Genomic DNA, 15356 nt, shown 5'->3' on the forward strand with positions numbered 1-15356 from the left:
GAAAGAAGGAATAACTAAGTTCTATTAGTAATAGTAAGGAACTAAGTTCCTTACTATTAAATAAAATCAGTTGCAACCCTATTAAGATGCATTTGAGTTTCAGAGTCTTCCTTATCTCATCTATAAGGAAGCTAGCACAGAAGGTGGCTTGCTTGACTATGTTTTACTGAATAAACTACCTTTCCACAGTAAACTAAGCCTTAAACCACGATGGAGAAACCACAGTGATCAGGTTAATGGAGCAGGCTAAGCCAGCATCAAACCAACCAAAGGTGGACATCGCCTAGTTGGTAGTTTAGGTCCGTGCTGAGATTTGAGCTAAATGAGATCAGATTAATAGAGTTGGAAGGGACCTTGTAGGTCATCCAGTCCAACCCCCCAGGGCCCAAGCAGGATACCCCTTATCATTTCTGACAGATGACTGTCCAGTCTCTTCTTGAAAGCTTCCAGGGAAGAAGCTCCCACAGTTTCTGAAGGCAACTTGTGTTCCATCGGTTTATTGTTCTCACTGTCGAAAATTCCTTCTTATTGCTAGGTTGAATCTCTCCTTGTTCAGCTTCCATCCATTATTCCTTGTCTGGCCTTCAGGTCAGATAGACACACACACACACACACACACACATACACACACACACACACCATGAAGTTGTAGACTTTTGCTCTTATAAACCAGGCAGCAAAGCAACCAAAAGACAGATAACAGATAACAGATAATCTGAGTTGGAAGGGACCTTGTAGGTCATCTGGTCCAACCCACCCACCCACACCCACCCAAGTGGGAGACCCTACACTATTTCTGACGAATGGCAGTCCAATCTCTTCTTGAAAGTCTCAAGTGATGACAACTTCCAAAGGCAACTTCTGTTCAATTGGTTGGTTGTTCCCACTTTCACAAAATTCCTCCTTATTTCTAGATTTGAATCTCTCCTTGTTGAGTTTCCATCCCTTATTCCTTGTCTGGCCTTCAAGTGCCTTGGAAAATAGCTTGACCCCCTTCTTCCTCCTCTCTGTGGCAGCCCCTCAAATATTGGAAGACCGCTATCCTGTCTCCCCTGGTCCTTCTCTTCCCTAGACTAGCCATGACTCCAGTTCCTGCAACCGTTCATCGTATGTTTTAGCCTCCAGTCTCCTCATCATCCTGGTTGCTCTTCTCTGCACTCTTTCTAGAGTCTCAGCATCTTAGCTAGACTAACTTTAGGCCAAATCAGGATGAGGCTGGGATCAGTGAGTAAGGGAGGGGCCTGTTGATTTCCACCCGTGCCAGACTGCTCCATTGGGAAAATTTTGTGCCCGGATCCCTGTTTATTTAATGCAGAAAAAAACACTTCATTTCACACGGTGCTCTTAAGATCTCAAATCTTGCTATTTTCCCCTTTTATGACCCCGTCTCATCAGAAAATACTGCTAAGGCCTTACACACCCCGGGAATTGCATCGCTGTCATTTGCAAGTCCCCTCTCTCCTCTCTCCTCCTCCCAACCTTTCCTGCCTGCTTGGTGCAGCTTTAATGGCACTTGGAGGCACCAAAAGTGTTTTTGTGGGGGTTTTTTTTTCTTTTGCGCAGCTCAGAGTGGATGAAGAGGATAATGGAGGTTGGAGAAATTATTATTTTTATTTTTTTTCCCTACAGGATTCAAATCTATCTTGGTGCAGAAGCGCAGAGAGAGGCTTTAATTGCAAAATGGGAAATGCCTCTGTTTGAGAGCAAGCGACTCTCACCGCCCCCAACTAGGCAAAACTTGCAGTTTTAGCTGCACTTTTAATTTTCTTTCATGGGTGGTAGGGCAGACCTTTGGACCTAAAAAGAAAGGCTTCCCAAGTTTATAGCAAATTATTGCCACTCCTAGGAACACACCCCTCGCCCTGGGACTTTCTTCACTTTGGGATGGTTTCCTTTGCCGTTTACGGCTGCGTCGTCGTTCTGCGGAGAACTGGTCTTCCTTCTGCCCGCAAGGCCATAAATTTAAAAGCCTCATGAAACCAACCTTTGGAGTTGTATAAGGAGAAATTTTGATGTTGCAAGAGTTGGGGAATAACTCTCGCTGCCTCTTTTACTGCAAATGTTAGATAACAGATAACAGATAATCAGAGTTGGAAGGGACCTTGTAGGTCATCTACTCCAACCCTCCTACACCATTTCTGACAGATGGCAGTCCAATCTCTTCTTGAAAGTCTCAAGTGATGAAGCTCCCACAACTTCCGAAGGCAGCTTTTGTTCCATTGGTTGATTGTTCTCACTGTCAGAAAGTTTCTCCTTATTTCCAGGTTGAATCTCTCCTTGTTCAGTTTCCATCCATTATTCCTTGTCTGGCCTTCGGGGGCCTTGGAAAATAGCTTGACCCCCTCCTCCTCCTCTGTGGCAGCCCCTCAGATATCCGATCACTGCTATCTTGTCTCCCCTGGTCCTTCCCTTCCCTAGACTAGCCAGGCCCAATTCCTGTAACCGTTCTTCATATGTTATGACTTTGTTTCTGCAGGGTTTTACTGGTTGAGTAGAATTTCTGTCTGGCTGATGGATAAAGTGTTCGTTTTAGCCTCTTTCTCAATTTCCGCCCCCAGAGGGAATCCCTGTTCACTCTGATCCATATCATGAGAAGCTAATAGCTCCCTTGAGTTTTCCTGCTTTTTAAAAACCATGCTTTCCTCCCCCCCTCCCCAGTTTTGCATCTTAAAGGGAAGAGGTTTTCATTTTGTTTCCCACAAAATAAAAAAAAAGTATTGATTGATAGCACAGTCCTGAATTCATGTTCAAAATCTTATTGTTGGACGGTTTTAGACAATGCCAAAGAACACAATAGAAACATTAAAATACACAACCAATGTTAAAGCTCATAGAAGTTCATTTGATAATTGGATACTCTGCCTAAACCAATTATCTTTAAATTTCCAATTACTACCTAATTCCTGTATTTTTCATTCTGAATATTAATTCTTTTCTTTGGATGCTCAGCTGTTTTGATCGTATTAACAGGAGCCTGAAAGCAATTTAATAAGGTATTAATGGGGTATGAGCGAAATCAGAGAGTGACATCATCTTCTTCCCTAATTCCTTCCTTCCCTGCTTAAAAAAGGAGACTAATTCACATGTGGTACTCCTGATGGCTGAACCAGTAAAATCGTATCCCCTTGTTTATTTTAAAAAAATATGTGTATAGTGTTGCTATTTGTTGTGAGTGTTGGAGAATAGCAAAACAATCTCTGCTTGGAATGAGCGGCTCAACCAAAAAAAGATAACATTTTGACAAAAGGTGAGAAATTAAATAACAGTTTTGGGAGTTCAGAGAAATGCTTGGAAATAATTCCCTAGAACAGCAGTCTCCAACCTTGGCAACTTGAAGACTTGTGGACTTCAACTCCCAGAATTCCTTTGCTGGCTGAGGAATTCTGGGAGTTGAAGTCCACAAGTCTTCAAGTTACCAAGGTTGGAGACCCCTGCCCTAGAATTTACAGGTTGAGTTAAAGAGAGACTTTGAAAGGGAACAGTTGTTCAGAACGAAACAAGTTCTGATTATTTTCTTTAAAAATTTTTTTAAAGGAATCATTTTCTTCTATCCGTAGCTGTGAATGGGTTAGCCTTCAACTGAAAATGGAAATGTTTCTCAGAGATCAAATTCCAGCTGCAAATAAAGTTGTTTTCTCCTCCGTTCTCTTTCTCCCCTTTGAAGAAAATTGAAAGGGGGCTCTGCCTAGCCTGGAATGGAATTTGACAGCCAGACAGTCGACTATCCAAGACAGAGGCAAAAGAACGAGGGAGTTTTGGACAGTGCTGAGCTGGCTTTAAATTATGGTTTAAATGGGGTTGCAGGCTCCTTACAACGAGGCAGAACAATGCTGATCTGGGCACCTCATTTTGCAAATGCAAAATTCGCGAGCCTGAACGTTTCCATTCCTGGGGATGAATATTTAACCGCATTGAAAAATGTATTCTCTGTTGGTTCTTGTATGCAACTGTTATAAAATATGCATTCTTGGTGCTGGGAAGATTTGAGTCTCAAGACAATGTCTTCGGTCTGCTTTTCCTGCTCCAAACCATCTCCTGATTATTTATTGATTGATCGACCAACCACGTGTCTCTCGGTCTTTTCCAAAGCTGCCATTTGCAAACTTTTACAAGTTCGTTAAAAAATAGCTAATGTGAAACCATCCCAATGCGGAATTCTGAAAAAAATCAAAGGATGTTGCTTGTACCTGGATTTGGATAGGACCTCTCTCTTTCTTTTTAATCAGATTTGTCCTGGACTTGTTCTGTGTTAGTAGCAATTTTTAAAGGAATTTGTGCTGCAGTTGAATATTTGCAGAAATCCTGTGCTGTCCATTTCAAATGCAGCTACAGTAGATCTGCTTTAGAAAAAAATAATGGCTGTTATTAAATCTTGAGGCTTTCTGTAGCTGCTGCCCTAGATAGATAGATAGATAGATAGATAGATAGATAGATAGATAGATAGATAGATAGATAGATGATAGATAGATAGATAGATGGATAGATGGATAGACAGACAGATAGACATAGATATACTAGATAGATAGATAGATAGATAGATAGATAGATAGATAGACATAGATATACTAGATAGATAGATAGATAGATAGATAGATAGATAGATAGATAGATAGATAGATAGATAGATACCATAGATAAATGGGTGGGTGGGTGGATGGATGGAGATAGATAGATGGATGGAGATAGATAGATAGATAGATAGATAGATAGATAGATAGATAGATAGATAGATGGGTGGGTGGGTGGGTGGGTGGGTGGGTGGATGGAGATAGATAGATGGATGGAGATAGATAGATAGATAGATAGATAGATAGATAGATAGATAGATAGATAGATAGATAGATAAATGGGTGGGTGGGTGGGTGGGTGGATGGAGATAGATAGATAGATAGATAGATAGATAGATAGATAGATAGATAGATAGATAGATAGATAGATAGACAGACAGACAGACAGACAGACAGACAGACAGACAGACACACACCGTAGATAAATGGCTGGGTGAGTGGATAGATGGATGGATGGATGGAGATAGATAGATAATGTGATGGGATACAAAACAAACACAGTCATAGAAAACAGGTGAAGCCCCTTTTATTCCTTTAGTTTGCTTCCAAGCTCCGAATATCTTTGACAGAAAACCAAAAAACCTCCCACACAGTTACATGAAGAAGGGAAAAAGCAACACAAACCAGGCAAGATAAGGGCTGGAGGACATCTACAGATAATACACACTGGGAAGGACTCCAAACTCAGAGAGGAACCATAAACTAGAGATATTTCCATGCTTTGTTTCTAGCATTTGCCAGTATGCAGGTCTAAACTCTTATTCAGTTGTCACAGCTGCGTGCCCTAGGATGGAGAGGGGGTGGGCCTGGGTCCTCCTCTGACTGCCCAGTCGGCCTCTGCCCTTCCCCAGCCTCCTCCACATCCTCCGGAGCCCCACTTCCACTCCCTGTCGGCTGTTCCTCCTCTCCCTCGGAGTCCAGTCTCCAACAGGGGCATGACAGATAGATAGGTGGAGAAAGATGGATGGAGATGGATGGAGATAGATAGATAGATAATGTAGGTAGGTAGGTAGATAGCTGGATAGACAGAGACAGACAGAAATAGGTAGCTAGGTAAATAGGTAAATAGATATGATAGACAGACACAGATAGACAAAGTAGGTAGGTAGGTAGATAAGTAGACAGGCAGGCAGGCAGGCAGGCAGACACATCTGATCCACCACCTCCCTTTTCCCAAAGAAGCTTCTGTCAAGTCGGTAGATTCAGAACTAATTAAGATTTCTGCATCATCTTGAGTTGTCCATAGGAGGGAAGGTTTCAGCACACACACAACCTTGCTCACCAGCCCTGAGTCTATGTGGACGAAGTCCCTTCCACTCACACCCGTGTTTTGGCAGCTTGTTTACTCCAAGGGGCCTTCCTGGATCTGCCCTCCACCCTCGAGAAGGAGGCCAGGGGAAGGCTCACCCTCTGGGTGGTCTCCAGCACCTTGGGGATTTATGGTGACAACCCCAGCAATTGGACAATCTTGCCTTCTGCGGGGAAGAGTTCATCAATTCCTGAGTCTGAAATAAATGAAGGCGGCCCCCGCAATAGATGGATGCTAATTTTAAAATATGGTCGAACTGCCTTTGGACTTAAATCATCCCTTTCTGTAAATGTTGTAGATGCAGTGGATCTGCTCGCTGTGGGTTGATGAAAAATGCATGACTTGGAGGAAAGCAGGCAGATGCATTTAATTTTAAAGGCCTCTTTAGGCAGAAGACACTGCACGCTGGCCCCAAACGAAGCTATCGTGCTTGCATTTATTAAATCTATTAGTAGGTAATTGGTAGAATACGTCTGTTGGCTCTCGGTCTGGTTCCAAAGTCAAGAAAGGAATTAACTTCTCAACTCTTAACGATATGTCCGGTGACATCACTGCTTTTTGTGAAATACGAAGAAACTCAGAGTTGGCCTACACTTAGGCAAGAAAAACCAAAAGCTCACATACAGACTGGGTGAAACCAGGCTCAATAGCAGGAACTGGGAGAGGGATCTTGGAGTCTTAGTGGACAACCAACTAAATAGGAGCCAGCCGTGTGCGGCAGCAGCTAATGCAATCCTAAATTGCCTTAACAGAGGGATACAATTGAGATCAAGTGAGGTACTAAGATCACTCTATAAATCCTTAGTAAGACCACACCTAGAGTACTGCGTCCAGTTTTGGACACCATAATATAAAAAAGATGCTGAGACTCTAGAAAAAGTGCAGAGAAGAGCAACCAGGATGATGAGGGGACTGGAGGCTAAAGCGTATGATGGACGGTTGCAGGAGCTGGGCTTGTCTAGTCTAGTAAAGAGAAGGACCAGGGGAGACAGGAGAGCACCTTCCAATATTTGAGGGGCTGCCACAGAGAGGAGGAAGGGGTCAAGCTGTTTTCCAAGGCACCTGAAGGCCAGACAAGGAATAATGGATGGAAACTGAACAAGAAGAGATTCAACCAGGAAATAAGGAGAAACTTTCTGACGGTGAGAACAATCAACCAATGGAACAGAAGTTGCCTTTGGAAGTTGTGGGAGCTTCATCACTTGAGACCTTCAAGAAGAGACTGGAGTGCCATCTGTCAGAAATGGTGTAGGGTCTCCCGCTTGGGCAGGGGGTTGGACTAGATGACTTAACAAGGTCCCTTCCAACTCAGATTATCTGTTACCTGTCTTTTGGTTGCTTTGCTGCCTGGTTTATAAGAGTAAAAGTCTACTCTACAACTTCATGGTGTGTGTGTGTGTATGTGTGTGTGACTCTTTTCAGAATGGGGGTTGAACTAGAAGACCTTTCAGCTCTATAATTCAAGTTTCCTGCAGTTCCACCAGCCCTCTCTTGCCAAGGTGTGTGGAAATATCTTATTAACGTCACACTTAATTCCCATTTTTTTTCTGCTGAAGATTGAAGCATTTGCTAAGGAAATACAAATTTAGGGAGCGTTGGATAATTCTGGAAGCTGACTTTATCAGGATAGATCAATAAATTCAGCCTGGCATCTCATTTTCCAAGGGCTGTGTCCTGGTATTATATTTGTTAGCATAGGTGCAGTGTTGACAATATTAAATTGTTAATATATCAAGTGCCTGTCATTATATTTCCCAAATATTTTTCTCACTTTCTTTTTAGCTGCAAAGAAGAAGAAATCTCTTCGAAGTGACATCTCTGTTAAAAAGGCAGGGATGGCTTTTTTCATTAAAAAAAAAATCTATTACACCACTCAAAGGTTACAGGGTTTTCTGATGATATGTAATAAAAAAGAAAGAAAAATCCAATAAAAACAGTGGAATGCACTTTAAAAAAAAAAAGTTGCAGGAAACTAGAAAAACCCTGAGTTTAAAAAAAAAAAAAAGGAAGAAATATTTGATCAGTCTTTCATAAAAGATGAATCATGCCTTAAATGTTTTTTTTTTCCTGCAGGAACGGTGAATGGTCCCAGCCAGCCAAGATGCTGGGGTTGCCCACAGACCCTAATTTTATCTTTCAATCTGGTAGTTCAATCCTGAAGGAGCAAGAGAATCTCCATTGCACCCATTTCATTGATTTAAATATTGGTAGACTGAGGCACAATGAGATTGGTATCCGTTGTCTTGATTTTTATCAGAATTGATTCCAGGGGGGGCCTTTTGCAGTGGGGTTTTTTTGGGGGGGGGGCAGATTTTTCAGATTTTAACTCTAGATCCACTGCTTTGGACTGTGTGTGTTGTATTCCACTAGGAGTTCCTCTGTTTCCCCCATCCTGGAAATTGTCAAAATTAATCACGAATCTTCCGCCTACCCTTCCCATCCTCCTTGCTCTTCATTGCAAAGTATGATAATTAGACATCAGAAAAGCTACATAAAGTTTAATGCGGCAGTGCAGTATGATGTTAAATTATCTCAGACTGCATCCATTAATTAAAGAAAAGTTCTACCAGAAATGGAGTCGTCCCCCCCGCTCCTAATCTTTAAAAAGTGTATTGCTCTGTTCCAAACGGACTCTCCAGGAATAGAAAAAGGAAAGCTGATGAATAGAATTGCGATTATTAGCGGCTAGAACAGCCTTTAACCTGGATAACGATCTGAGTTTGATGTTGGGGTGGCTGAGCCACCCAGATAGAAGTGAGGCCAGGGAGAGAAGGGAAGGTGCCCTGAGCACAGTGGGTGGTAGTTGGATGGCTAGTTCATGGTTCAAGGCCTCCGTCACAGGTGTGGGTGCAGCTCAAAGGTGAGGGGTCTTTGACGGTTCACCTGGATAAGATAAAGATGTTGACTTACTGTGATTTGATGAGAGAATGTGTCAAGTCCAAAATTGACACATGAGTAGCCATTTTATTTAGCCTTATTATTATATATTATTATATATTCCTTTTCTTTCTTTCGTTCTTTCTCTATGTGGGGTAATTCCGGGTTGTGTCAGATCTGGAATTACAACAGACTTTGCCAATTGGACGCTTTCCTAAATAAAAGAAATCGTTTTGGAAGATGGACTTTGCTTTTTTTCCTTTTTAAATGGATTTCATCACTTGGAAACCTGGCAGAATGGTGGTGACTAGGCCAGAAAGCAAAGGGTGGTGAGGTTTGCAGCACCATGGACAGTCACTCCAAAGAAGCTCTAGTTGGGTTGGGAACCAGAGAGGAAGGGAAGCCTTCCCAAGCCATGGCTTGTTGGGTTTGTGCAACACTATAAGTTGTAAACCAAGGTTTCCATAACATAGCACAATGTCTGGATTCACAGAGTCGGCTCAACCAAGACTGAAGAAAACCAATTCATGCTGGATGAATTGTGTGACGTCCTACCCTCCACTTTCTGTTTTTGAAAACGTGAAGGAGCGAACGTCTTCTGTAGACCCCTTTCCTTCATTTCCCCTTACGTGTCTTCTCCACTGTTGTGTAAGTGCTGGGCGTAATCCATGTCCCTAGGAGATTTGGAATGCTAAGTTACGACATCTCAGGTCCTTGGGAAGAACTCAATGAGTATCAAGCCAATAACAGCTAAAAAACTGGCTGTGTATATAATAATAAATCATCATCATTACCTCGATGGAAGAAACAGCATAAAGTTTAAAGTTCCAAAAGAAGAGAATATTGTAGCCCAGGGTGGAACTGTGGGGTCCTTGAAGCTCTCTAAGCTTAGTGGTTGACTTGTAGACATTTCAATACCCAACTACGTAACGTCATCAGTGTGAGGGAGTGTGGGGTTTCCTCCCTTTTTATATGCAGTCACTTAACCTGCTGATGTGGGTAGAAGCACGGTTTTCTTTTGGGTGGTTTCTTCGTTTGGTTTTCTTCTTGATTGTTTGTCTGGTGTTAATCCCCGCTTATTTGGGTACCGGTTGCTGGATATTTGTTTTTATAGGAGTTTAGCCAGCCTGATAATTTGGAATCGAACAGAAATATGAGTTTTCAGAAGTGCTGACTGATGACAATGTTATCTGGTCAGGTAATGAAACCTCTGCTGAGAATAACCAAGCTCCGAGAGCACCAAGGACTCCACAACCTTTCAAGTGCCCGATGCATAATCAACTTTATTTTAATGTGCGATGTGCTTCGCTTTAATGACAACCTTCACTGAAAGGTGCTGTGAACACCAGGCACTGGGCTTTTAATCTTGCTAAGTGGCTTAATTTTCAGCTCTGTCTTCCTGCAGGGACTTCCACAATAGAAACAATCTGTGATTCAGTTTGGATCTAACGTGAGCTGGGAACAACACGACGGGGAAGAATCCAAACAAGCTTCCATTTTTCATGGGAATCATTTTTAAGGGCTCCCCTCCTCCCCTTTTCTGTCTACCCTTCCGCTGAAAGCCGCTCTGCCAGGAAAGGTGAGCGACCTGCCAACTGCCAAAGTGCTTGTTAAGTTTCCATTCCTTTATTAAGGCTGCCCTGGAGGTTTGGAAGCCAAAGATGGTGCGGGACTGTTTAGCATTGAAAGAAAATCTAATGCCTCTTGCCTGTCACAATCCTCCACACACACAACCCCCACCCCCGTCCCATTTTCCCCCTTTTGCTGTGCTAATTCACAGGCTGGTGGGATTGGGGGGGGCAGGGGGGGGCAGACATTCTTTGATCACCTGAGCAAAGGGCTTTGGGTGCTGGGGACCAATTAGTGGGAAATGGCCAAGGCCTGCAGGCAGCTTCAGAGAGAGAAAGGGGATCCAGGCACTTTGGCACTTGACAGCATTGCAGAATAGCAGAGTTGGAAGGGATCTGGGAGGTCTTCCCAGTCCAGGGGTCGCTAACCTTTTGGACCTCAGGGACCACCAAACTCATAATTTTAAATCCCGCCGACCAGAGACCCCTGGGAAAATCCCCCCAAAAAGTCTGGAGGAAAATCCCCCACCCCATTTTCCAACCGATTGATCGTTCTTTATTTGGAATCTCCAGCTCCGTTCTCAGGGGTGGGGAGAGAGAGAGAGAGACTTTTGGCTTCATGCAAGGAAAGCAGCAGAAGCAGCAGAAGTCTTTCTTTCTCTCCCCCAAACTCCGCCAGAAATGGCTCTTTGTGAGACTTGTCATGTCAACACATTTGGGGGAGAGAAAGAAAGACTCTTGCTGCTTTCCTTGCGTTCAGCCAAAAGCAGAAGAAGAAAGAAGCGGAAAGAAGCAGCCTGGTGGCCAGGCGAGGCATGTGGGGGGAGAGGGGCAAGTTTCCCCCCTCCACCCTTTCCCCCCTCCCCTCACTACCTCGTGTTGTTCACAATGCAAGTGACGCAAGCCTTGTGTTCCCGTGGGCCATGTGGGCAGTGCAGCCTTGTGTTCCCGCGCAGCCTGGATTAATTGCTTTGGGGGTGACATTTCTCTGCGGACCACCAAAATTTTCTTGTGGACTACCAGTGGTCCCTGGCCCACCGGTTGGCGATCCCTGGACTAGTCCAATCCCCTTCTCAGGCAGGAAACCCTAGGCCAGAGGTCTCCAACCTTGACAACTTTAAGGCTTGTGGACTTCAACTCCCAGAATTCTCCAGCCAGCTGGCTGGAGAATTCTGGGAGTTGAAGTCCACAAGCCTTAAAGTTGTCAAGGTTGGAGACCTCTGCCCTAGGCCATTCCAGGCAAATGGTTCTCCAGTCTCTTCTTGCAAACCTCCAGTGATGGAGCACCCACATTCCACTGGTTCATTTTTCTCACAGTCAGGAAATTTCTCCTTAGTTCTAGATTGGATCTTTCCTTGAGAAGTTTCCATCCGTTGTTCCCTGTCCTGCCTTCAGGTGCTTGGAGAATAGCTTGACTCCCTTTTCTTTGGGGCAGCTCTTCAAATATTAGAACACTGCCACCATATTTCTCTTAGTCCCTTCTTTGAAGAGACATACCCAGTTCCGGCAAACATTCAGCATATGTTTTAGCCTCTAGGTCCCCAATCATTGTTGTACACTTTTTCTAGACAACATCTTTGTTTTTTTTTGTATTGCGATGTCCAAAACAGGACACAGTCCTTTTTCTCCTGAATTTCTCCGGCTTTTTAATATCTTTCTCCCAGAAAATCCTTAACAAGATTGTGGTTGTGATTGTCTTGCTTGCTGACTCACTACCCACCTCCTCTCTCCCATTTTTCTAGAAGCCTTTGAAATGGTCGTGCACCACGCCAGGAACTACACCAACTCCATGTTCAGGAACTACTACCGCCACGTGGCTGCCAGGACTTCTAAACTGGTGGGGGAATTCTTCACCGACATCTCCCTCTACATCTTGGGCTCAGAGATCAACGTCAACGACATGGTCAACGAGCTCTTTGATGGCTTGTTCCCCTTGATCTACCCCCACCTGATCCATCCGGGGCCCCCTGACCCTCCTGTGGAGACCCTGGAGTGCCTGCGGCTAGCCCGGCGAGACTTGAAGGCGTTTGGCCCCTTCCCCAAAGTCATGATGACCCAGGTGGCCAAGTCCCTGCAAGTCACCCGCCTCTTCCTCCAGGCGCTCAACCTCGGCATCGAAGTGGTGAACACCACCGACCACTTGAGGTTCAGCAAGGAGTGTGGGCGGGCGCTGCTGAAGATGTGGTACTGCCCGCAGTGCCAGGATCTGCTCCTGGCCAAGCCGTGCGCGGGGTTCTGCCGCGGGATGTTGCAAGGGTGCCTGGCCAGCGTGGTGGAAATCGACGGTCCCTGGCGGGAATATCTCCGCTCCCTGGAAGGGATGGTGAAGGGCATGAAGGGCCCCTACGACATAGAACATGTGCTCCTCAACCTCTTCTCTTTGGCTCAGGACTCCATTGGTCACATGCAGAAGAACGCTGGGAAGTTGGTCCCGACCGTAAGTTCTTCTTTTACTAGGGGCATTTGTTAGTCCGTGAGGTACCGAAGTTACAGGATGCATCTGTCTATCTGTCTGTCTGTGTGTCTCTCTATCTCATATCTCTGTACCAATATCTACATCTTTCTCTCTCTCTCTCTCATATCTATCTATCTCATATCTCTGTATCTGTATCTGTATATCTATCTATCTATCTATCTATCATTGTATATATCTACATCTTTCTCTTCTATCTATCTATCTCTCTATCTCTCTATCTATCTATCTATCTATCATCTATCTCATTGTATATATCTACATCTTTCTCATCTATCTCTCTATCTATCTCTCTATCTCTCTATCTCTCTATCTCTCTATCTATCTATCTATCTATCTATCTATCTATCTATCTATCTATCTATCTATCTCATATCTCTGTATCTATATCTACATATCTCTCTCTTCTACCTACCTACCTACCTCTCTCCCTCCCTCTCTCTCTCTCTCTCTCCATCCATCTATCTCATATCTCATATCTCTGTATCTGTATCTACATCTCTCTCTCTCTCTCTCTCTCTCTCTCTCTCTCATCTATCTATCTATCTATCTATCTATCTATCTATCAATCTGTCTGTCTGTCTGTCTGTCTGTCTGTCTGTCTGTCTGTCTGTCTACACAGCGCTGCTGGGTGGGGAAGTCTGGGACTGGAAGTCCACGCATCTTAAAAGGGATATTGTTTAGCTTGCAACTCTGGTGGTCTTTCATCCTAGTGTCAACCAGCTTTCTGGAGATCTGCTCAGGTTCTCAATATAGCTTTGCTAAGAAACAGGACAAAGAAACAAAAACAAAAAAAATACATGTAAGCTCTTGACTTACAACTGCAATCAGGACTGGAACTTCTGTTGTTAAACAAACTGGTTATTAAGTGAGTTGCCCCAATTTTACGGCCTTTTTCGCTACAGTCATTAAAGCGACTCCAACTTCTCCCCTTGGCTTTGCTTGTCAGAAGCCCCCTCCCTTTCCTCCCCCAGCAAGTTTGCAAATGGTGACAACACACACACAGACACCGTGACCCCCCATGCTGGCTGGGGAATGCTGGGGGTTGCAATCCACCTGGCTTAAAGTTTGGAAACGCTACTGTAACCTGAATGAAGCCATGAAGGGGGTTGATGGAGGATTTCTCCAGCTCTCTAATTGCAAGGCATTAGCTGCTTTTTTTGGGGGGGGGATGGGAGGGGGCGGAGGGAAGGCAGGTGATTTTAAGCAAATGGCTTTTCTCTTCTGGGCGTTAATAACTCGTGAACAATTTACTGGTACATTAAAGGTAAACAAAGATTCAAATGAATAACCAGGGGAGGCTCTTGATTAGGACACCGCCGGTAAAGGAAAGCATCAGGTGCTTCTCCATTGTTCCTGGCAACACAAGGTGTTGCAAAAACCCGCAAGGAAGAAATGCAACTTCCCGCAAGCCCGTAAAGGCGAGTTAGGAAGGCAGAGCCAACTCCCTTTCCGGAAGAAGCTCAGATCTATTTCGGTCTAAATGGCTCCCAGGCAAAAGTCGCTTGCGGTGGGAAGCCTAATAAATAATAATTGCATACGATGAAATCAATTCAATTTGTACAGGAAGAGAAGCAAACCTGGGTTATTAGCACATTTCTCTATTAACCTCCTGGGGGAGACGAAGGCAGGGGGAGCAGGAGGTGCCAGGGGCTTAACTCACACCCGTGTCATCCTTGCAGGAATAACGCCAATTGTATCGTGTGTAAAAACGTGTTTTGGGGTGCATTCACTCATTGTGAGTGTGAACCTGGGCACAGACCCAAGACTGGTTGGGGGTGGAAACACCCAAATGGATAAAAAGCTGTTTCCAGGTGTTATTATGCCTTATTTTTGTCCTCTTGCGTCGTGTCCGGGAGCATTCTCCCGTCGTTATGCTTCCGATCTGTAATCGTTTTTATACTTTTGTTCTCTCTCAGGCTCAGCTGTTTTGGGCAAAGGTGTGGCAAGGGAAGAAGGTTGGGCGTAGCTGGCTGCCTCGGGTTCAGTGGCCCTTTTAAATCTATGCTTCTCGGAGCACACAGCATGATTTAAAGGAAGGAGGGGCAGAACCTGGAGGTGGAGTCAAAAGAGGAATCAACCTAGAATCTCTACGTAGCCACAAACTGACCAAGTCCAACCTCTCTTGGATTCCGCTGTGCCTTACCTAACGCCAAGAGAGTGCCAACTAGTTAGTCTAGATTCCTGCGCATAGGTGTGTTTAGTAGTAAATCAATGTATTATTAATTTGTGGTCCTGGTCTTTTGCAGTTGATGCACGATGCCTCTCCAAATTTGGGAAATGCTTGCTGTCATGTCCCCTGGACTGACTGAGGGAGAGGAGGAACAGCCGACAGGGAGTGGAAGTGGGGCTCCGGAGGTTGTGGAGGAGGCTGGGGAAGGGCAGAGGCCGGCTGGGCAGTCAGAGGAGGACCCAGGCCCACCCCCTCTCCATCCTAGGGCACGCAGGGAGGAGAGGATAAGGGAGAGAGGTTGTCTACTCAGGAGGAGAGGGCCTTCATCCTCTTCATGGGCTGCAGCTGTGACAACTGAATAAGAGTTTGGACCTGCGTACTGGCAAAC

The 15356-nt window shown here is 44.6% G+C and overlaps 1 protein-coding gene across 1 annotated transcript in view; it reads left to right on the plus strand.

Moving 5' to 3' along the window:
* Positions 1 to 15356, plus strand: part of GPC3 (glypican 3) — an 87527-nt gene that overhangs the window by 34063 nt on the left and 38108 nt on the right. Inside the window, exon 3 of the mRNA XM_087971912.1 lies at positions 12065 to 12759. Within this exon, the coding sequence (XP_087828038.1) occupies positions 12065 to 12759 (695 nt within the window). The remainder of the gene's footprint in view (positions 1 to 12064; positions 12760 to 15356) is intronic.

Source organism: Notechis scutatus, chromosome 10, assembly GCF_049901735.1.
Source record: "Notechis scutatus isolate UNSWTSFEM ecotype Mainland chromosome 10, rNotScu1.2, whole genome shotgun sequence".
NCBI lineage: Eukaryota > Metazoa > Chordata > Lepidosauria > Squamata > Elapidae > Notechis > Notechis scutatus.